The 23,326-nt window shown below is 43.1% G+C and overlaps 1 protein-coding gene across 2 annotated transcripts; it reads right to left on the reverse strand.

Annotated features, from left to right (window-relative positions):
- Positions 1 to 42: 42 nt before the first annotated feature.
- LOC106583465 (cAMP-dependent protein kinase type II-alpha regulatory subunit) lies at positions 43 to 22,934 on the reverse strand. 2 transcript variants are annotated; one of them, XM_014167675.2, is made up of 12 exons: positions 22,801 to 22,934; positions 21,512 to 21,629; positions 20,730 to 20,802; positions 5,783 to 5,824; positions 5,513 to 5,652; positions 5,129 to 5,235; positions 4,724 to 4,877; positions 4,548 to 4,649; positions 4,266 to 4,340; positions 4,114 to 4,179; positions 3,809 to 3,947; positions 43 to 637 (listed from the first exon to the last, which is right to left on the reverse strand). In XM_014167675.2, the coding sequence occupies exons 3-12, from the start codon at positions 20,737 to 20,739 to the stop codon at positions 513 to 515; spliced, it is 960 nt and encodes a 319-aa protein (XP_014023150.1). In that variant the 5' UTR covers positions 20,740 to 20,802; positions 21,512 to 21,629; positions 22,801 to 22,934; the 3' UTR covers positions 43 to 512. The 2 variants fall into 2 exon arrangements, with proteins under 2 accessions (XP_014023150.1, XP_045561586.1); XM_045705630.1 differs by lacking the exons at positions 20,730 to 20,802; positions 21,512 to 21,629; positions 22,801 to 22,934 and adding an exon at positions 6,450 to 7,584.
- Positions 22,935 to 23,326: the final 392 nt, after the last annotated feature.

Genomic DNA, 23,326 nt, shown 5'->3' on the forward strand with positions numbered 1-23,326 from the left:
TGCTTCAATTAAAAAGGTAACTGCAAAAATCATTGCGTAATACCAACTTCCATTTACTTTATTGACAACATTTTGACCAGGGATTACATTTATGAAATCTCCCCATCTGCTGATGAAAAGTATTTCCAAAGCAAAGCACATATTCATATTTGATTGATGGACCTTTGACCTCGAGGCAATTTCAGTACAAAAACAGCATCTATTTGTGTGGAAGCTATTGGGCTAGAATTATCAATAAATTGGGCTAACATGCATGAAAAATTGCCAAGTCAACACGGTGAACAATACAGATACTTCCACAACAATAGTCAAAAAAGGAAAATAGTACATATAAACAAAATGATCAAAGTAATTTGAGACAGTTCACATTGTAATGTTGATATCAATTATTAAATCATGTGGAGTAGATTGTACAATTAAATGTCAAATATGTTGTGTAAGTATGTAAAGCTAGTATGTGTTTAGGAAGCACTCTGGGACTGTGTTAGTGTGCTGTTTCTTACAATTCTACTTTAATGTTTCAAATCTACACTAGAACCAAACAGAGCTACCAGCTGGTTCTCGTATTGGGAAATGTTCCTCTTCATAATCTCCTTACAGGAACCCAGCAAACGCTCAAACGCCTGAATGTCTATTACTGGGGGGCGGGGGTGTAGGAGGAAAGAGAGAGAGTGCAAGTCAAGTCAAACAACAAAAAGCCGATAAAGCTAAACGGACCCAACTGATCTGCTGGGCCTTTATTCATTCCGACCTGAGTTAAGAGTGCGTAAATGGAATGTAATTCCCTTTTTATGCACTTTTCTCTCTGTGCGTATTCTGACCTTGAATTTCATGAGAATAGCATGCTATTCGCCTGCAATTGGTTTTGGGTGGAGATTGAATAAATGAAGGTGTGTCTACAGATACACCATATTCTGACCTTGACTTAATTCCCTCGTAATTCCACCACCTTTACATGCGAGGAACCTATTAAGGTCTCGCCAACCTACCTGTTTCAAGTGGAAAAAGCATCTACTTTATTTTTTCCCAATAGAAATAACAGCATTCTCCATGCACTGTAATTTACAACTTGATAAGAGCTAGGTAAATGAGTAATCTGTTTGGATAACAGAATTGCAAATATAAATGACACTTGTTTTAGATAGCCTTTATTTTACCTTAAAATCGCTGGAGACAAATGTAGAACCAGTCATATGGCAGCAAACTGAAGCATATCAACTTTCCCACAGTAAAGTTTATGAAATGCTGTGCCATTATGCAGAATTTAAATTGTACGGCCTTTTAACTTCCAGAGATGGGCACTTTCGAATGTCTTAATTGTAGGCTACCCACATTTTCTGTTTCCTATTTCTATCATGTAAAATATTAGCCACCGTTTTGCTTTACGACCCCACAAGTTTCACAGGACTCGTCTGAAGGTAACCCACACAAATGAATAGAAGTATGGAAATAGTTTTGTGCCAATAAAAATAAGGGGTTAAATATGTGCCAAACAAACACAAATATTTCCTGAGCTTTCTTGTATCTCCTAGATATTGGACAGACACTTCAAAACCTTGTTCCTTAAGATTTGCTTTTTGACTGTCTTTTTGACTAGCTAAATGATCCATGGTATGACTAACTTAAAACAATTCCATATGTTAGCCCCCCAACGGCTTACATGCTGATCACATCGCTCGCGTTGCAAAATACATTTACACATACATGTTATTCAATCATTGTACCCACAATGCTCGCGAGCGTCAATGAGCGTTTGCGTTGTCAGGTGCTAAAATAGAACTTGGTTCTATTTGTGACACTTGACGCGCTGCAAGTCCCACCTCTCATCTCCTCATTGGTTTTTAAGGAGCATATAACCACGTGGGTGATTGAAAGATGAACTGAGATCCACACTCCAGTCCAGTTGGTGGTGGTAATGCACCTTAAAGTTGGTTGCCAACTGCCATATAAAGTCCAAAGAAGAAGAAGCCTGAAGGAGGAGAGATTACTAGAAACTAACTTGGTTTACCCTTTTATCTGATTAATCGTCGGAGTAGAGGACCTTGTGCATTTCAGGTAAAATAACAACCCAATGTTTATATCCCAGGACAAATTAGCAAGCAAGCAACAGCAAGCAAGCTAGCTAAATTGCCATAAATGTTTAATGCTTTTCGACATGTCCCCAAATTAATATAGCTGGTTCAGAGTTTGTTTTGATATTTCAACCAGCATGCCCTGATCGCTTCTGGTGTGGGTGGACAAAATCAACATGCGTGCGATGGCACACGCGGAAGCAAGCGCGTGAGTGGTCTGGTCAGTATGTTAGACATTTACACGGAACCCAAACCTGCTGCACGCGTGCGCCATCGTGCATAAATTAATTTTGTCCCCCCACACCAAACGCGATCACGACACGCATGTTAAAATATCAAAACAAACTCTGAACCAATTATATTAATTTGGGGACAGGTCGAAAAGCATTAAACATGTATGGCAATTTAGCTAGCTTGCTTGCTGTTGCTAGCTAATTTGTCCTGGGATACAAACATTGAGTTGTTATTTTACCTGAAATGCACAAGGTCCTCTACTCCGACAATTAATCCACACATAAAAACGGTCAACCGAATCGTTTCTAGTCATCCCTCCTCCTTCCAGGCTTTTTCATCTTTGAACTTATATGGTGAAGGCAGGACTTGCAGCGCGATCTGCGTCAGAAATAGGAATGACTTCTATTTTAGCCCTTGGCAACGCAGACGCTCGATGGCGCGCGCGAGCAGTGTGGGTGCAATAATTGAATAACATATATTCCTACATTTATTTTTGCAACGCTCGCGCAAGCGACGTGTCCGGTCTGGTCAGCATGTTATAGGCTGACCACACCGCTCGCGTGCGCGAAATAAATTGCAAAATAAATGTAGGAATATATGTTATTCAATTATTGCACCCACACTGCTCGCGTGCGCCATCAAGCGTCTGCGTATTCATGGTTTACTCACGCGTAAAGGTGGTGGAATTATGAGGAAATTAAGTCAAGGTCAGAATATGGCTTATCTGTAAACACACTTCCTTCACATCTTAATTTCTTAGATCTCCATCCAGAACGAATAGCGGGTGAATAGCATGCTATTCTCATGCTTAAATTCAAGGTCAGAATACAGAGTACGCATAAAGAGAGAAGAACATAAAAAGGGAATTAAGTTCCATTTACGAGCACTTAACTCAGGTCAGAATTCCCCCCTGCTTGAATACACTCCCTGATCTATTCATTTCTGACTGCTTTAGAGACAGAGAGACAGTTATTGTAATGGTGAGAGGTTAGCATGTCTTGGGGGTATGATATTTGTGCGTCTGAAAACTAGCAGTGTAGCAGTGTTTAGAAACATATTCTATTGTTATTTACAATAAAAGTGACTCTAAAATGACACAATACATTATTTACCATTCATTTCTATTAGGCACAAAATGATCTGAAACACAACCAAAACGAAATGCATCCAACAAGTTTGTAGAGTCACGAGCTTCATTGCATGCTAGGAATATGGGACCAAATACAAAACTTTTGACTACTTTAATACACATAAGTGAATTTGTCCCAGTACTTTTGTTCCCCTAAAATGGGGAGGACTATGTACAAAAAGTGCTGTTATTTATAGACGGTTCTTCTGAAATGGATGAAAATACCTTCAAATTAAATCTGACAGTCAGCATTTTAACCCCATAGTCATTGTATCATTTCAAATCCAAAGTGCTGGAGTATAGAAACAAAACAACAAACAATGTGTCACTGTACCAATACTTTTGGAACTCACTGTATGTGTGTACAACGTACCCAAGCACTTGGTGTCCCCTACAGCATAGACGGATGCTGCACGTGGTTTGTTGGTGACCAGAGCCAGCTCTCCGAAGTATTGGCCTCTAGAGCAGCGTGCAATCTCCACCTCTGCATTGTCCAGCTGCCCTGCTTTAGTCTAGGTAGGGAGACATACAGCGGAGTCTGTTGTACCACATTCCAATGACGCTAGATGCATACATTCAGTACAGTCAGGTCCTTGCAGCAAGTACCCACAGCAAAGTTATTATTTCTAGAGTAGGTCTAACAGACACCCAAGTGAAGAGCAAAACATATACACCTACTTTGCTTACTATCATGATCTTCACCTGGCCCGACTCCACGATGTAGAAACAATCTGCCTTCTCCCCCTAAAAGTGTAGAAAGCAGTAGAAGAAGCAGTGGTTCAAAGTAAAGAATAATCTTAGATGAACTGTACAGTAAAAAGCCATAATACCTGTGTTATGATGCACTCCTCATCTTTGAAAGCTCTCATTCCCACGACATCAACAATCTTCATCCTCTCAGAGAGCTGAGGAAAAGCAAGACGAGGACAGAAGATGGTGTGATAAAAGTATACATCGATCTTTACATGCATTCTGAGTGAGGATTGTTTACAATGTGAGCCTCTCATGTACCTTCTCTTATGTTGTACTTTGAATACACAGTACACTTTTGATTGTAAAGGACACAAAAACAATTCTGTGGTCAAGTGAAACAGACATAGGTATTCACACACCTCGAGAGCCTTTAGAAGGGGTACACACTCAATGAAGGCTTCGTACATCTTCCTCTTGTTGGCATTGTTCTTCACTATGAGTCTATGGAATGTGACCCGATCCTAAAACATTCACATAAAGGTTACAACTCATCTCTCATAGATACACATTAAACACACACACTACTGTGACTCACCAGTCCCCACAGTGCCCCCTCCTGGGTGGCCATGATAGTGGCAGAGCGCGGGGTGTTGTACATGAGAGCCAGCTCCCCGAAACTGCCCTTATTGTCATACGTCCCCACACACTTTCCAACTCCATCAATCAGCACAATAACGTCATACACACCCCTACAGCAGACAGAGAGAGGTACACAGGACACCAGAGGAATCAGAGAACATCACATTCACATGATTAGGCCTAATGCTCCTCAAACAGAACAAAAATGATAGATTCAACACACACACACACACACACACACACACACACACACACACACACACACACACACACACACACACACACACACACACACACACACACACACACACACACACACACACACACACACACACACACACACACACACACACACACACACCGCTCTATGACATAGAAGTTGTCTCCATCCTCCCCCTGGTTTATGATGTGCTCCTGTGGTTTGACCAACACCTGAAACATGCCATCCAGAACCTCTGAGAACTGCTCCTGAAAGAGAAAAACAACAGTCACACATTAGAAGAGGACCATGTGTGTGTGTTTGCATACTAAACTGGGACACCCAGCAAGTATCACACAAATGAATCCATACAATCTCTAATGTGTATTGTCTCTACTGAGAGGGGGTTTGTTTAGTTCATAACCGAACAAAAGATAAAAAGATAAAAGAGTAAGTGCTATTACTTTTAACTCACTTACTTTTACTCTCACTGACTTCGAATGAATTACTCTCAGTGGCTTACAAGGACTACATACAATACTTTACCTGGTCGAGAGTTTTGAACAGTAGAATGTCTCGGCAGGCGTCCTGGAGTCGGCGACGCTGCTCGTCTGATTTGGAGTGTACCACCCGCGGCTCAAAGTCCTCATCCTCATCATCGTCTGGGTTATAGGCCTCTGCACAGACTGGGGGAGCAAAATGACTATGACACACACTGGGGACAACCAAATACACTCAAAGGGGATGTTGTAACTAACACACAAGTGAGACTGAAATGATATTCTTCATACACAGCATATAATGGATGACACTCACCAGATGCTCTGCGACTGTATTTATTAGGGTTGGGGGGGGGCACTATCGAGAGAGAGAAATGTTTCAGCACTAGAAATGAAGTTGGTCCCACTGAACATCAATATTAGTTGTTGTTATGGATCCATTGACACACTTTAGCTTACAGTGCATGACCATCCCCCTACTACCATACCAGATTCTTCCCTCTTATTTTCTCTCATCACTTTTTGTCAGGGCACAGAAACCGGTTTATCAAGAGGCAGAGATACCCACAAACAAACTTGTATTATTTTGTTATATATAGACTACTGAATAATTATGAAATAATTCAGGACAAATAGCTATTCAGTAGGCTAAAACACCACAGTAGCATCCTATAATCTGATAACCTCTGGCAATGAAATAGAAAATCCTGACTACACAGGCCCTCACGTTACTTTGATGAGAACCCATTCAACTGGTGTGCAGTTGACTAAAAAAATGGCTTCATAATACCATGAGATAATGGTTCCTTAAGTATTCTGTGCGCTTGTGTAGCCTATTATGTGAGAGAAAAAAAGTATAATTTAGAGTAAAAAGGTTATAATACAAATACAGATGAGAAAATCTTTTAAAATAGATTTAATAATCAAATCATGAAGAATATTGCAAAAATAGTGGCCAAATAGAGATGAAAAATGTCACTCACTATAGGCATCATCAGAGTCTTCATCTTCATTTGATTCAACTGAAATACTATCAAAAGCCACTCCTTTCTGTGTAGAATCGGCTAGGCTTTCTTTGACATGTCTGTCATGTTTTCGGCTGTCTTGTAGACGCGTGAAATATTGGATTGCGAATTCAACCAAATCTGGCGGTCGGCGCTGTAGTACCTCCACAGTGTATCCTTGCAGCAAATCCGTCAAGCCAGCAGGTATCTCGATGCTCATCACAGAACTATGATAGGCCGAGCCTATAAATTATCTTTAACAAGTTTAAAAATACAATTTTGAATGAAACTATCTGCCTAATCCATAGCAATAGGCCTAAGAAAATCATAGAACTCTATACTAATCAAGAATTTCCAAGACTGGGGATTTGTAAAATTTAAGAACTCATAAAGTATGCTAAATAGCCTGAGTATTAAAAATACAATAGCATTTGAAAATAACCTTCAGTGTCTGTCCAATATAAAATGCATCCATCCCCCAATGTTGCCAAGACTTTGTGAGGATAAAGAGTGCCAGATCAATGATCAGCAGCCATGGCAAATATCAAAGTAGGTTAAATGTCAAACAAATACATTTACTAAAAACTACCAATGACAACTATCAAACAAATACATTTTAAACCAATCTACCGACCTCCTTGCATTGTAGCCTTTTGAAGAGGAGTTACGGTCTGACATAATGCATGGCCTACTTTGATAAATGCACACAGCACGGTTCTGCCCCCCCGGCGAAAGCCACCAACCTTGACCCCACCCCCGTCCGCGTCGACTGGTTCATTGACAGGGCTACCGGTTTCCCCATTTAGACTAGAAGCAGCTTATCGGAAAGTATTGACCGGGTATACTAGGTTGTCAAAACTTTCAGATCAAATGTAGTTCATGCCAGTCTAACCTAGGCCAATTGTGTATCAGACCTTGACGCAAGGTGCTCTATCTGTGGCCTGAAGTAGGCTATTACAGTCATTCATTTTGGGAAGGGGAGCTTTATCAACTATTTTCTAGTAAGCAGTATTACTATGGACCTGTCCGAACGACATGCATATTAGATGTCACTTTCAAAAGACACAACAGCCTAATATGAGCCACACAGCATGTATACATATGTACATATGCTAGACAATCTGGACCCTCTCTTTCTAAAATTATCTGCAGAAATTGTTCCAACCCCTATTACCAGCCTGTTCAACCTCTCTTTCGTATCGTCTGAGATTCCCAAAGATTGGAAAGCTGCTGCGGTCATCCCCCTCTTCAAAGGGGGAGACACTCTAGACCCAAACTGCTACAGACCTATATCTATCCTACCCTTCCTTTCTAAGGTCTTTGAAAGCCAAGTTAATAAACAGATTACCGACCATTTTGAATCCCACCGTACCTTCTCCGCTATGCAATCTGGTTTCAGAGCTGGTCATGGGTGCACCTCAGCCACGCTCAAGGTCCTAAACAATATCATAACCGCCATCGATAAGAGACATTACTGTGCAGCCGTATTCATCGACCTGGCCAAGGCTTTCAACTCTGTCAATCACCACATTCTTATTGGCAGACTCAACAGCTTTGGTTTTTCAAATGATTGCCTCGCCTGGTTTACGAAAGCGGCTTACACTTTCGAGAGCTTGTGATGGAAAATGTTATGTTTGTGTTTTTCTAATAACGAATTTCTGTGTTCATGCAAGTGACTGATTGAATGAATCCTCACTATCAGTATCTGCATTTTGGCAGTACGCCCAGAACCTTGTTTTGAGAACAAAAGGATATCTCAGTTTTAAGGTCTCAGCTTGGAGAGAAGAAGCTTTGTGAGGTATTGGTCTATCACATGCATAAACCAGTATTGGTCGGTCACATGAATGAACCAAACGTTAATGATGAAAAAGCTAAATCATGCAAATATAACTTGTCTGTGTCAGTTTATAAGAGAACTAATGGGACTGTCCCGGGGGAGCTCACTTCAGACTGGTACTTTATGCATTTAAGTTTGACAATGACATCTCCAGCATGCTGTTAATAAACAATGATTAATTTAAGATTGACTTCGAGTGTCCCATGTGTAGAATTTTCATGACAATTTGGCATCAATGAACAGGATGATTGATTCTGCCTGCGGAGCTTTCCAGTAGGGGTCTGTGAGGAAAACCGGTGTCACATTTTATGAAGCATGAGGGAAATTCCCATCTGACCAAAAGACGACGAGGCCCCGCCCAGACCCTTACTGTGAGCTGCCCAGGAGGAGACACATCATCAGCGAACAATTGAGGGACGGTAACTGATTTCAGTAAGTCAATTTAAATGAATTTGTAAAAAATAAAATACACAACCAGTAAAATGAAGGCGAGTAACACATCAAATGTACCCATAGTCTTATAGGAGAAGACTATTCACTAGTATTATGAGAAGACTAGAGCGAGGGCATAACGTTACCATGGAAAGCCCAGCTGACAGCTGTCTGTAGGCATTTACAAAGAAGTGTCTAAGTGGTCTGCAGCCACTACTAATAGCACGTGGTGTTATTATATATGTATGTGAAAGATACATATGCTAACTAGGAAGTAACGACAAAATAATAGTTGAAGATGCACATGGGGTAATAAGGGAGATTACCGAGTGTGTTTGGGAATTGTACTAAGTGAATGTGGATGTGAGAGTTGTGTGAGTGTGAAAGAGGTGTGTGCCTGAATGAATACCCCAACCAGTTCTGTGAGCTTAGGTTTTCGACCTATAACGTTATCTAGGGGTTCCGTCCACCACCGCTTATCGTAGTCTTCGACTACTAGTAATAGCACAAGGTGTTCTTTTATATGTATAGGAAGTAGCGGCAAGAGAACTGTTGAAGATACATATGGTTCATAGGACGTAACGATTGAAAAGTCTACGTGGTCTGAGAACCACTGATAATAGCACAAGATGTTATTGTTATTATAGGCATTTAGAATTGGTGAAGATGCACATGGGGTAGTGTGGATGTAAATACTTAAGTTGATTTACAAGGTTATTATAAGGGCACACGGCGAGACCCAATTGAGGACACAGGAGGCAGATGGTTGAGCTCCGATATTTATTATAACAAAAGGGGTAGGCAAAAGGCAGGTCGGGTACTAGCGAGAGTTCATAAACCAGGTCAGAGTCCAAACAGTATCAGACAATAGGCAGGCTCGAGGTCAGGGGCAGGCAGAGTGGTCAGGCAGGCGGGCCCAGAGTCAGGACAGGCAAGGATCAAAACCAGGAGGGAGAGAAAAGAGAGACTGGGAAAAGCAGGAGCTGAGATACAAAAATGTTGGTTGACTTGACAAACAAGACAAACTGGCACAGAGAGACAGGAAACACAGGGATAAATACACCGGGGATAATAAATGACACCTGGAGGGGGTGGAGACAAGCACAAGGACAGGTGAAACAGATCAGGGCGTGACAGTATCCTCCGCGTGACAGTATCCCCCCGCTTGAGGAAGAACATTACATCGTTGAGCCATTGAGAAGTAGAGGGGGGCTGAGCAGACATCCACTGGAGAAGAATTCTACGTCGCGCTAATAAGGATGTAAAAGCAACAATATCGGCATGTTTGGGTACCAAGGAGAACTAGTCTTCTAGAATACCAAAGACAGCTGTCAAGGGAGAAGGCTGCAGGTTAATTTCAAGCACCTCAGATACATTTTTGAAAACAGAATCCCAGTAATTTTGTAGTTTAGAGCATTGAATGAACATGTGACTAAGGTCACATGGTGAGACATGACATCAATCACACTCTTCATTTAAATTTGGATATATGTCAGACAATCTGGATTTGTAAAAATGCACCCTATGTTAAGCCTTAAATTGTCTGAGACCAAGACGAGCACAAGACGTAGTGGAGCGTACTCTATCAATCGCCTCATCCCACCACTCCTGTGTAAATTCAACACCCATTTCCCGTTCCCAAGCAGATTTAATTTTGTTGGTGGAGTGTTTGTGCAATGACAAAATAAATAGATAGATCTGAGAAATTACTGCTTTCTGTCGAGGTAATAGTAATAATATGCCATCCCAGGGTTGGCAAGGGGGTGGAGCAGGGATGTCAGAAAATTGGGAGGAGACACAATGCCTAATTTGAATGTAACGGTTAAAAGTGAGATGGAGGCAAAGAGTATTTAGAGGCCAGGTTGGGAAAACTAGAAAAAATTATATTTACAAATAAGCAAAGATCTACTGACTCTGGGTACCTTTCCTCCCCAGATAAATGTGGTAACAGCCTGATTGATTGACTTACATTTACATTTACATTTAAGTCATTTAGCAGACGCTCTTAACCAGAGCGACTTACAAATTGGTGCATTCACCTTATGATATCCAGTGGAACAACCACTTTACAATAGTGCATCTAAATCTTTTAAGGGGGGGGGGTTAGAAGGATTACTTTATCCTATCCTAGGTATTCCTTAAAGAGGTGGGGTTTCAGGTGTCTCCGGAAGGTGGTGATTGACTCCGCTGTCCTGGCGTCGTGAGGGAGCATGTTCCACCATTGGGGTGCCAGAGCAGCGAACAGTTTTGACTGGGCTGAGCGGGAACTGTGCTTCCTCAGAGGTAGGGGGGCCAGCAGGCCAGAGGTGGATGAACGCAGTGCCCTTGTTTGGGTGTAGGGCCTGATCAGAGCCTGAAGGTATGGAGGTGCCGTTCCCTTCACAGCTCCGTAGGCAATCACCATGATCTTGTAGCGGATGCGAGCTTCAACTGGAAGCCAGTGGAGAGAGCGGAGGAGCGGGGTGACGTGAGAGAACTTGGGAAGGTTGAACACCAGACGGGCTGCAGCGTTCTGGATGAGTTGTAGGGGTTTAATGGCACAGGCAGGGAGCCCAGCCAACAGCGAGTTGCAGTAATCCAGACGGGAGATGACAAGTGCCTGGATTAGGACCTGCGCCACTTCCTGTGTGAGGCAGGGTCGTACTCTGCGAATGTTGTAGAGCATGAACCTACATGATCGGGTCACCGCCTTGATGTTAGTGGAGAACGCACGGGTGTTGTCCAGGATCACGCCAAGGTTCTGAGCACTCTGGGAGGAGGGGACAAGGGAGTTGTCAACCGTGATGGCGAGATCATGGAACGGGCAGTCCTTCCCCGGGAGGAAGAGCAGCTCCGTCTTGCCGAGGTTCAGCTTGAGCTGGTGATCCGTCATCCACACTGATATGTCTGACAGACATGCAGAGATGCGATTCGCCGCCTGGTTATCAGAAGGGGGAAAGGAGAAGATTCATTGTGTGTCGTCTGCATAGCAATGATAGGAGAGACCATGTGAGGATATGACAGAGCCAAGTGACTTGGTGTATAGCGAGAATAGGAGAGGGCCTAGAACAGAGCCCTGGGGGACACCAGTGGTGAGAGCGCATGGTGCGGAGACAGATTCTCGCCACGCCACCTGGTAGGAGCGACCTGTCAGGTAGGACGCAATCCAAGCGTGGGCCGCGCCGGAGATGCCCAACTCGGAAAGGGTGGAGAGGAGGATCTGATGGTTCACAGTATCAAAGACTTAAAAAGCACTTTGGTAAAAACAATGGGATAGATTGAAATAGATAAAGGAATTTGGGTAAACTGTTCATTTTTACAGCATTAATCCTTCCTATAAGTGATAGTGGTATGCTACCCCATCTCTGAAAATCAGTTTTCATTTGTGCAAGAAGGGGAGCAAAGTTTGCAGAAAAAAGAGCATGTAATGAACGAGTTACGTTCACTCCAAGGTATATGAAACCAGAGCGGCTAAGCTGAAAGGGCAAGTCTGTCTGCTGGAGCTGTAGCGCTGCTGGATTGATTGGGAAGCATTCACTTTTCTGGAGATTCAGCGTGTAACCGAGAAAGAGACAAAGTTCTCCAGAACAGAAAGGATAGAAGGTAAACAGGTTACAGGGTTATTTACATAGAGTAACAAATCATCTGCATATAATGATAACCTATGTTCAACTCCTTCCCGTAATACACCTTGGAAAGAGGAGGATGCCGCAAAGCTACTGAAAGGCGCTCAATGGCGAAGGCGAATAATAAAGGGGACAGTGGGCAGCCTTGGCATGTCCCACGTTCCAGGGCAAAATAATCCGAACGGGTGTCATTGGTACAGACACTGGCCTGGGGAGTTGTATACAAGAGACGGATCCATGAGTTAAATTTGTCCACAAATCCAATTTTTTTTAAGAACAGCAAATAGGTACTCCCACTCAATTCTGCCGAATGCCTTCTCTGCGTCTAGGGAGATTACCACCTCAGGGGAGTTTGAGAATAGTTTAGAATAAATAAAGTTCAACAGCGTACGAATGTTAAAAAAGGAATATCTGTCCTTTATAAAGCCGGTTTGTTCCTGTGATATGAGTCCTTATAAGACTACTTCCAGGCGCCTCACTATCACCTTCGCCAGCACCTTTACAACCACATTAAGGAGACAGTTTGCAGGACTCCACCCGAAGGGGCAGGTCCCATGTGGAAAGCCATACCCTCTGCCCAATGCGGTAGCGGGGAGCTGGAGTCCGACGGCGCCCTGCTTGTTGACGATACCTGGAGTTGGTCTTGAGAAGTGCCGCCCGAGCTCTTCTCCAGGTACGTCGACAACGGCGAATGAACATCTGGGGAGAGGGTACATTGACTTCCTGCTCTTGTTCTGGGAAGAGCGGAGGCTGATACCCCATGGAGCACTCAAAAGTTCATGGAGTCCTGTGGCTGAACAGGGAAGGGTGTTCCGGGAATACTCCAACCAGACCAGTTGACGGCTCCAGGTAGTGGGGTTGGTTGAGACCAGGCATCTTAAAGTGGTCTCCAGGTCCTGATTAGCTCGCTCCGACTGGCCGTTTGATTGGGGATGGAATCCGGAGGATAGACTGGCTGATGCACCAATAAGGGTGCAGAACACCTTCCAAAACAGAGATGAGAATTGAGGACCCTGGTTGGAAACCATATCCACCGGGAGACCATGGATCCGGAAGACGTGCTGCACCATCAGCTGGGCCGTTTCCTTGGCAGAGGGTAGTTTAGGGAGAGAGATGAAATGAGCGGCCTTAGAAAACCGATCCACCACTGTAAGAATGACGGTGTTGCCATCAGACGGGGGAAGCCCAATGACAAAGTCCAGAGAGATATGGGACCAGGGACGATGAGGGACCGGTAGTGGCTGAAGAAGGCCAGAAGGAGCTTGCCATAGAGTCTTGTTCTGGGCGCACACCGTGCATGCGGCGACAAAGACAGAGACGTCAGGAACCATTGTGGGCCACCAGAAACATTGTCGAAGGAAGGCTAGGGTACGGCGGGAACCAGGATGACAGGTTAGCCTGAAGGAATGAGCCCATTCCAGGACCCGGGATCGGACTGAGTTGGGGACAAACAGCCGGTTGGCAGGGCCCCCTTCAGGTCCAGGCTGGGAGTGTTGTGCCTTGCGAACCAGCGTCTCAATACCCCAATCCATGGTGGCTGCTAGGCATGAGGTAGGGAGAATGGTTTCTGTGACCAAGCAGAGGAACTGTATAGGCGAGAGAGAGCGTCAGGCTTCACATTTTTGTACCCTGGGCGGTAGGAAATGGAGAAGTTGATAAACTGGTAAACAACAGAGCCCACCGGGCCTGCCTAGAGTTAAGGTGCTTGGCTGTACGGAGATATTCCCGATTTTTATGGTCAGTCCAGACCAAGAATGGCTGTTCTGCTCCTTCCAGCCAGTGCCTCCACTCTTCCAACGCCATCTTGACCACCAGGAGTTCTCGGTTGCCTACGTCGTAGTTCCTCTCTGCAGAGGAACTGTATAGGTGAGAGAGAGCATCAGGCTTCACATTTTTGTACCCTGGGCGGTAGGAAATGGAGAAGTTGATAAACTGGTAAACAACAGAGCCCACCGGGCCTGCCTAGAGTTAAGGTGCTTGGCTGTACGGAGATATTCCCGATTTGTATGGTCGGTCCAGACCAAGAATGGCTGTTCTGCTCCTTCCAGCCAGTGCCTCCACTCTTCCAACGCCATCTTGACTGCCAGGAGTTCTCGGTTGCCTACGTCGTAGTTCCTCTCTGCAGAATTGAGATGATGGGACAGGAAGGCACAGGGATGAAGCTTTTGGTCCTGGGCAGATCGCTGGGACAGGATGGCCCCCACTCCAACATCAGTTGCATCCACCTCAACCACAAACACAGGTCTGGATAGATGAGGATGGGTGCTGTTGTGAACTGATTCTTCAGGTCCACAAAGGCTTTGTTGACAGCAGGAGACCATTTGAACGGTACTTTGGGAGAAGTGAGTGCTGAGAGGGGGGTCGCCAGGGTGCTGTAACCTCGAATGAAACGGCGGTAGAAGTTTGTAAATCCTAGGAAACATTGCAACTGCACTCTGGACGTAAGTTGAGGCCAATCCACCACTGCTTTCACCTTTCCTGGATCCACCTGAACATTACCCTCAGCAATGACATATTCCAGAAAAGCAATTGTAGAGCGGTGGAACTCACACTTCTCGGCTTTCACGAACAGTTGGACCTGCCTGATGTGAAGAACATGTTCTTGTGCAGACCGGGGGAAAATCAGGACGTCGTCAAGGTAGACGAACACAAAATGGTTGAACATGTCCAGGAGAACATCGTTTACCAGGGCCTGAAAGACAGCGGGGGCGTTGGTGAGTTCAAACGGCATGACCTGATACTCATAATGTCCGCTGGCTGTGTTGAAGGCTGTCTTCCACTCATCCCCTTCGCGTGTCCGAACCAGGTTGTAGCTATTCCGGAAGTCCAACTTGGAAAATAATTGGTCCCCTGGAGACGTTCAAAAGCCGAGGAGAGGAGTGGTAAGGGGTAACGTTTTTTTACTGTAATGTCATTCAGTCCCCGGTAGTCAATGCACGGGTGCAGGGTCTTGTCCTTCTTCTCCACAAAGAAAACACTGCGCCGGCAGGTGATGCAGACGGATGGACGGCCCCAGTAGCCAGAGACTCCTCTATGTATTCCTCCATAGCCTTGGTCTCCGGCCAGGATAGAGAATATAGCCGACCCCGAGGTGGTGTGGTGCCTGGGAGAAGATCAATGGCACAATCATAAGGACGGTGCGGGGGTAGGGAAGTTGCACGTGCCTTACTGAAAACTTCAAGTAGGTCATGGTACTCAGTGGGAATAACAGAAACATCCAAAGCCTTGCTGACGTCCTGAGGAAGACGTCTGGGGGAAGGCTGTGCTGCTTGAAGACAGTGGGAATGGCAAAATGGGCTCCAACCCATGATGGAACTTGTGGTTCAGTAAATAACAGGGTTATGTTTTTGGAACCAGGAAAACCCCAAGACAACAGGAACATGGGGAGATGCAATGAGGAGGAACTGTATGGTCTCACTGTGGTTACCGGAAATCCGTATTTGAATGGGCACAGTACAATGGGTGAGTCCACCTATTGAGCAGCCGTCCAAGATCAGAAGCAATAGTAGCCTCCATAAAACTTTCATCAGCCCCAGAGTCAATGAGCACTCGGAGAGACTTAGATTGGTCTCCCCACAGCACAAGCACAAAGAAAGGTGTGCAGGTGATGGGAATTACGGAACTCCCAGTCTGACTCACCAAAGTATTTGGGGAAAACAAGCAACACCTGGAGGTGGTGGAGACAATAACAAGGACAGGTGAAACAGATCAGGGTGTGACACAGACCAGAGAATCTTGTTTCTCATGGTCTGAGAGTCCTTTTGGTGAACTCCAAGCGGGCTGTCATTTGCCTTTATCTGAGGAGTGGCTTCCATCTGGCCACTCTACAATAAAGGCCTGATTGGTGGAGTGCTGCAGAGATGGTTGTCCTTCTGGAAGTTTCTCCCATCTCCACAGAGGAACTCTGGAGCTCTGTCAGAGTGACCATCGGACTCTTGGTCATCTCCCTGACCAAGGCCCTTCTACCCCAATTATTTATTAAATGTTTTATTTAACCTTTATTTAACTAGGCAAGGCAGTTAAGAACAAACTCTTATTTACAATGATGGCCTACCCCGGCCAAACCCTAACCCAGATGACGCTGGGCCAATTGTGCACCACCCTATGGGACTCCCAATCACGGCCGGGTGTGATACAGCCTGGAATCGAACCAGGGTCTGTAGTGACGCATCTAGTACTGAGATGCAGTGCCTTAGACCGCGTGCCACTCGGGAGCCCCAGTTTGGCCGGGCAGCCACCTCTGATGGAGGCTGCTGTGTTCTTGGGAACCTTCAATGCTGTAGACATTTTTGGTACCCTTCCCAAGATCTGTGCCTAGACACAATACTGTCTCAGAGGTCTACGGACAATTCCTTTGACCTAATGGCTTGGATTTTTCTCTGACATGTACTGTCAACTGTGGGACCTTATATAAACAGGTATGTGCCATTCCAAATCATGTCCAATCAATTAAATTTACCACAGGTGGACTCCAATCAAGTTGTAGACACAAAGCAAAGGGTCTGAATACTTATGTAAATAAGGTATTTCTGTTTTTTATTTGTAATATATTTGCAAACATTTCTAAAAACCTGTTTTCGCTTTGTCATTATGGGGTATTGTGTGTAGATTGATTAGGAAATGTTTTATTTAATCCATTTTGAAATAAGGCTGTAACGTAACAAATGTGGAAAAAGTGAAGGGGTCTGAGTACTTTCCGAATGCACTGTATATCTTGATTAGATAAGTATTCAACCCCCTGAGTCAATAAATGTTAGAATCACATTTGGCAGCGATTACAGCTGTGAGTCTTTCCTGGTAAGTATCTAAGAGCTTTCCACACATGGATTGCGCAACATTTTCCCATTATACTTTTCAAAAATCTTCAAACTCTGTCCAATTGGATGTTAGTCATTGCTAGACAACCATTTTCAGGTCTTGCCATAGATTTTCAAGCAGATTTAATTCAAAAATGTAACTCGGCCACTTAGGAACATTCACTGTCTTCTTGGTTTAGTTAAATTAGGATTGCAGTTTAGGATTGCAATTAGGATTGCAATTTAGGATTGCATTTTGATCCACTGCCGTGTAGATTTGGCCTTGTGTTTAAGGCTATTCTCCTGCTGGAACGTGAATTCATCTCTCAGTGTCTGGTGGAAAGCTGACTGAACCAGGTTTTTCTCTAGGATTTTGCCTGTGCTTAGCTCCATTTCATTTATTTTTTTTATCCTGAAAAACTCCCCAGTCCTTAAGAATTATAAGCATACCATTAACATGATGCAGCCACCACTATGCTTGAAAATATGGAGAGTGGGACTCAGTAATGTGTTGTATTGGATTTGCCCCAAACATAACAATTTGTATTCAGGACTTGGGGTTGGAACCGGGTCAGGGAACAGAACCGAAAACCAGAAAATAACTAACATTTTCAAGGAACAGAAACGGAACCGGGCTACGAAAGTGATCCATACTGTTCTGGAACAAAGCTGTTATTTTAAAAGCATGGAAACTGGTAAAAAAGCCCTCACACTCTCACTCAGAAACATATTCCAGTGTCTGCCTGAAAGCTGAAAATCTTTGCCATTGTTTGTGAGTGTTTAGGCTACTTGTCCCTCCAAAGCATAGGCTACGTTAGAAGCGTGAGAAGATAGGGAGAGAGATTTTTATTAGCTAGAAAAGAATGGATTAACTTTTATAATGCTAGTTAAGGATACTGTAGGCCTAGTTATTACATTTCAAGTTGGATTTATTTACTACAAAAAGGTAAGACGTGTTTCTAATTCTGGTGCTGCTCTGCACACACAAGCTTGATAGCTTGATAGCTCAAGCTTGTTAGCTAGCTAGCTCAAAGGACATTCAAAGTTCCTTCATAGAAGCCGCTCCTCCGTAGGTATAATTATGTTGACCTAATTCAGATAATGCATGTCATAAAAAGATGCCTAGTGCTTTAAGCCTGCTCCTCAACCTTCTCTCGCTCTCTCTCCACCCGTAAAACTTCAGTCACATCTTGCGCTATAGGCTACACTTGTCTGTCCATCACGCATGTAAACAACTAGCTTGCCTGCTCTATCTGCACTGATTATTATTAGGTTCCAACCTCTGTTCAGGACAAAAATATAATTGCTTTGCCACATTTCTTTGGTAGTATTACTTAAGTGCCTAAACAGGATTTATGTTTTGGAATGTTTTTTATTCTGTATAGGCTTCCTTCTTCTCACTCTGTCATTTAGGTTAGTATTGTGGAGTAACTACAATGTAGTTGATCCTTCCTCAGTTTTCTCCAGTCACAGCCATTAAACTCTGTTTTAAAGTCACCATTGGCCTCATGGCGAAATCCCTGAGCAGTTTCCTTCCTCTCCGGCAACTGAGTTAGGAAGGACGTCTGTATCTTTGTAGTGACTGGGTGTAGTGACTGGGGCACCATTCAATGTGTAATTAATAACTTCTCCATGCTCAAAGAGATAGTCAATGTATTTTTTTTTTACCCATCTACCAATAGTGCCCTTCTTTGCGAGGCATAAGAATACCTCCCTGATCTTTCTGGTTGAATCTGCATAGGAATACCTCCCTGATCTTTGTGGTTGAATCTGTGTTTGAAATTCACTGCTCGACTGAGGGACCTTACAGATAATTGTATGTGTGGGGTACAGAGATGAGGTATTATGTGACTTGTTAACGTCTATGGGCTAGGTGGGACGCCCACCTGCGGGACACAGCCAGTGAAATTTCAGGGCGGGAAATTCAAAAACAACAAAATGTCATAATTCAACTTTCTCAAACATACAACTATTTTACACCATTTTAAAGATAAACTTCTCGTTAATCTAACCACATTGTCCAATTTCAAAAAGGCTTTACAGTGAAAGCAAAACATTAGATTATGTTAGGAGAGTACATAGACAAAAATAATCACACAGCCATTTTCCAAGCAAGGACATGTGTCAATAAAACCCAAAACACAGCTAAATGAAGCACTAACATTTAACGATCTTCATCAGATGACACTCCTAGGACATTATGTTACACAATACATATAGGTTTTGTTCGATAAAGTTCATATTTATATCCAAAAACAGCATTTTACATTGGCGCGTGATGTTCAGAAAATGTATTCCCACCAAAACAACCGGTGAATGTGCACATCAATTTACAAAAATACTCATCATAAATGTTGACAAAATATATAACAATTATTTTAAGAATTATAGATAGACTACCCCTGGATGCAACCGCTGTGTCAGATTTTAAAATAGCTTTACGGAGAAAGCACATTTTTCAATATTCTGAGTACATAGCTCAGCCATCACGGTGAGCTATTCAGACACCAGCCAAGTTTGGAGAAACCTAAACTCAGAATTAGTATTAGAAATATTCTCTTACATTTGCTGATCTTCGTCAGAATGCACTCCCAGGACTGCTACTTCCACAATAATTTTGTTTTTTGTTCAAAATAATCCATATTTATGTACAAATACCTCCGTTTTGTTCGTGCGTACAGATCACTTATCCAAAGGCATAACGCGCGAGCGTGGAACGAGAGACGAAAAGTCAAAATGTTCCATTACCGTACTTAGAAGCATGTCAAACGCTGTTTAAAATCAATCTTTATGGTATTTTTAACGTAAAATTGCGATAATATTCCAACCGGACAATAGCATATTTATTCAACAATGAAAAAGAAGGTGGGGCGCGCTCGCGGGACCGAGCATATCCAATCCCTTTGTTGCCAGGCAGACCACTCAGAAACTGAGCTCCTATTATCTGCCCAGTGACAGGAAAATGCTCAAACCACTTTCTGAAGGCTTTAGACAGCCAATGGAAGCCTTAGGAAGTGCAACGTCCCCCACAGACACTGTAGTTTTGATAGAGAATCAAAAGAAGAACTACAATTCTCAGACTTTCCACTTCCTGCTTGGAATTGTCTCAGGTTTTTGCCTGCCATGTGAGTTCTGTTATACTCACAGACACAATTCAAACATTTTTAGAAACTTCAGAGTGTTTTCTATCCAAATCTACTAATAATATGCATATTCTAGTTTCTGGGCCAGAGTAGTAACCTGTTTAAATTGGGTATGTTTTTTTATCCGGCCGTGAAAATACTGCCCCCTAGCCCAGACAGGTTAAGCACATTTTTACTCCTGAACTTGTTTCGGTTTGCCATAACAAAGGGGTTAAATATTTACTGACTCAAGACATTTCAGCTTTTCATTTTAAATTCAGGCTGTAACACAAAAGGAGGAAAAAGTCAAGGGGTGTGAATACTTTCTAAAGACATTGTAGATGCCCTTTTTTCAATTATTGAATTGGAATTTCAGATTACTTCCTGAAATGACTGACTTCAAGTGAAACTGACCGCAACCCTTGCATACACACGCAGAAACGCACACAGAGTAAACACACACTCACCTCTTGCCATCTGGTATGAGGAGGTGCTTCAACCATTCATAGGTCATGAAATACATCCCACTGGCTGGCACGTCTGAGAAACAAAGTCGGACTGTCAGAATCACTGGCACAAACTCACAGTTGTCTAATAACACAATCACTACTGAACAAACATATCTAGATTTTAGATAAAGAGTTGGATATTAGAAACAGAGGTATATGATATATAGTCAATCAGTCAGTCAGTAGAGTTAGATATTAGAGATGAGTATAGGATATATATTCAGTCAGTCAGTAAAGTTAGATATTAGAGATGGGTATAGGATATATATTCAGTCAGTCAGTAGAGTTAGATATTAGAGACGAGTATAGGATATATATTCAGTCAGTCAGTAGAGTTAGATATTAGAGACGGGTATAGGATATATATTCAGTCAGTCAGTAGAGTTAGATATTAGAGACGGGTATAGGATATATATTCAGTCTGTTAGTAGAGTTAGATATTAGAGATGGGTATAGGATATATATTCAGTCAGTCAGTAGAGTTAGATATTAGAGATGGGTATAGGATATATATTCAGTCAGTCAGTAGAGTTAGATATTAGAGACAGGGGTATATGACATATAGTCAATCAGTCAGTCAGTAGAGTTAGATATTAGAGATGGGTATAGGATATATATTCAGTCAGTCAGTAGAGTTAGATATTAGAGACAGTGGTATAGGATATACTGTATATTCAGTCAGAAGAGTTAGATATCATAGACAAGGGTATAGGATATATATTAAATATTTCAGGAAGTACCTCTCATGAGGGTGAGAGCAGTGCCTCTGTAGATTCCCCTGATCCCGCTCTCTTTGTACAGCTGCTTCACATAGTCTATGGGCCCAGCATACTTCAGCTCCCCTCTGGCAGCCTGGATCTATTGTGATGAAGAAATCAGAATTAGCTAAGTAACATAGATAATTAAGATGTCTTATCTGCAGAATATGCTTATTTGATTGAACTGTTGAAACTCTTGTTATTAGAATGTCTCCTTTCGGACTCTGGTGTTGGCAGCTGCACTTCCTCCCTCATATGGGCCTGAGTCACCTTGGGTCCAGAGAGGGGAGAAGTCAGGCTTGTCTATCACATGTCCCTGTTGCTATGCAGAATATCAGCAAGGACTATGGCAAAAGAGGTCAGAAGGAAACATTGTTTCCATATGTGAACTATGTGTATTTATTGCAAACCATGTGAAGGGATGGTGTGAGTAGTAGGGAACCAATCACTTGTCTCTACAGTGTCTATGCGTTAGTCACCTCCTCCTAAGGGGAGATTGTTCTCTCCAGTAGTTCAAGGTGGAAACTAAGTAACAACAAATGTCCTAAGTTCTTAGTACTGAACAAAACAACACGTTCTTTGTATTTGGGGCCTAAGGTCTGGCACAGGATGTGTGGGGTTAGTGTTTGGAACACTTGTACGTCATCTCTGAGGTTGCGCCTATCCTGACCTATCCTGAGATAGTATATAACCCAGAGGCTCACTCCACTCAGGGAGCACTCACTCCATTCATTTGTGTTTGATGTGACCTGCTCCCTTATTAATTAGTGAATGAAGATTTAGTTTAAGTGTAACTCTGACTTGTGTGATGTTTGTCTCTCCTCATTTGAAAGTATTTAAAATATCCACCACATCACGTTACGTAATCAACTGGGTTCAAACCCCGGGTCATCTGCATGCTACAAGACCGTGTCAGCCAGCTGAGCTAAAGCGTAGGCATTAACTCAGGGAGCATGCACAAGTCTTCAGGACTCAGGGAAGGTTTTGAATCACGTGAGCATGGTTCACTGAACAATCTCCGTTAACCTAAGCCTATTATCCAAAACCCAGTTAACTTAAGCCTGTTAGCCTAAACCCAGTTAACTTAAGCCTGTTACACAAAACCCAGGAAACTTAAGCCTGTTATCCTAAACCCAGTTAATTTAAGCCTGTTAACCGAAACCCAGTTAACTTAAGCCTGTTATCCTAAACCCAGTTAATTTAAGCCTGTTAACCGAAACCCAGTTAACTTAAGTCCAGTTCTGTGTGGTCTTGCTGTAGGTGTTTCTCACCTGTAGGAGACACTCGATGCGTTCTCCAGGGGCCATGATGGCTGTGGTGAACATGCCTGACAGCATCCCGGCAGCAAACAGCTTTGGATACCTGAGAAGGACAGCAGATGGTTATGCTCAACACAAACAAGCGCACGCACATAAACATATGCACACACACACACACACACACACACACACACACACACACACACACACACACACACACACACACACACACACACACACACACACACACACACACACACACACACACACACACACACACACACACCTGTGCACACAAACTCTTTCAACATAAAAATGGGAGAAGACTACTATGGAACAATCACCAACAGTTGAAGTGGGAAGTTTAAATACACTTATGTTGGAGTCATTAAAACTCGTTTTTCAACCACTCCACAAATATCTTGTTAACAAACTATAGTTTTGGCAAGTCAGTTAGGACATCTACTTTGTGCATGACACAAGTCATTTTTCCAACAATTGTTTACAGACAGATTACTTCACTTATAATTCACTGTAT

The sequence above is a fragment of the Salmo salar genome, chromosome ssa22 (assembly GCF_905237065.1).
Source record: "Salmo salar chromosome ssa22, Ssal_v3.1, whole genome shotgun sequence".
Lineage (NCBI taxonomy): Eukaryota > Metazoa > Chordata > Actinopteri > Salmoniformes > Salmonidae > Salmo > Salmo salar.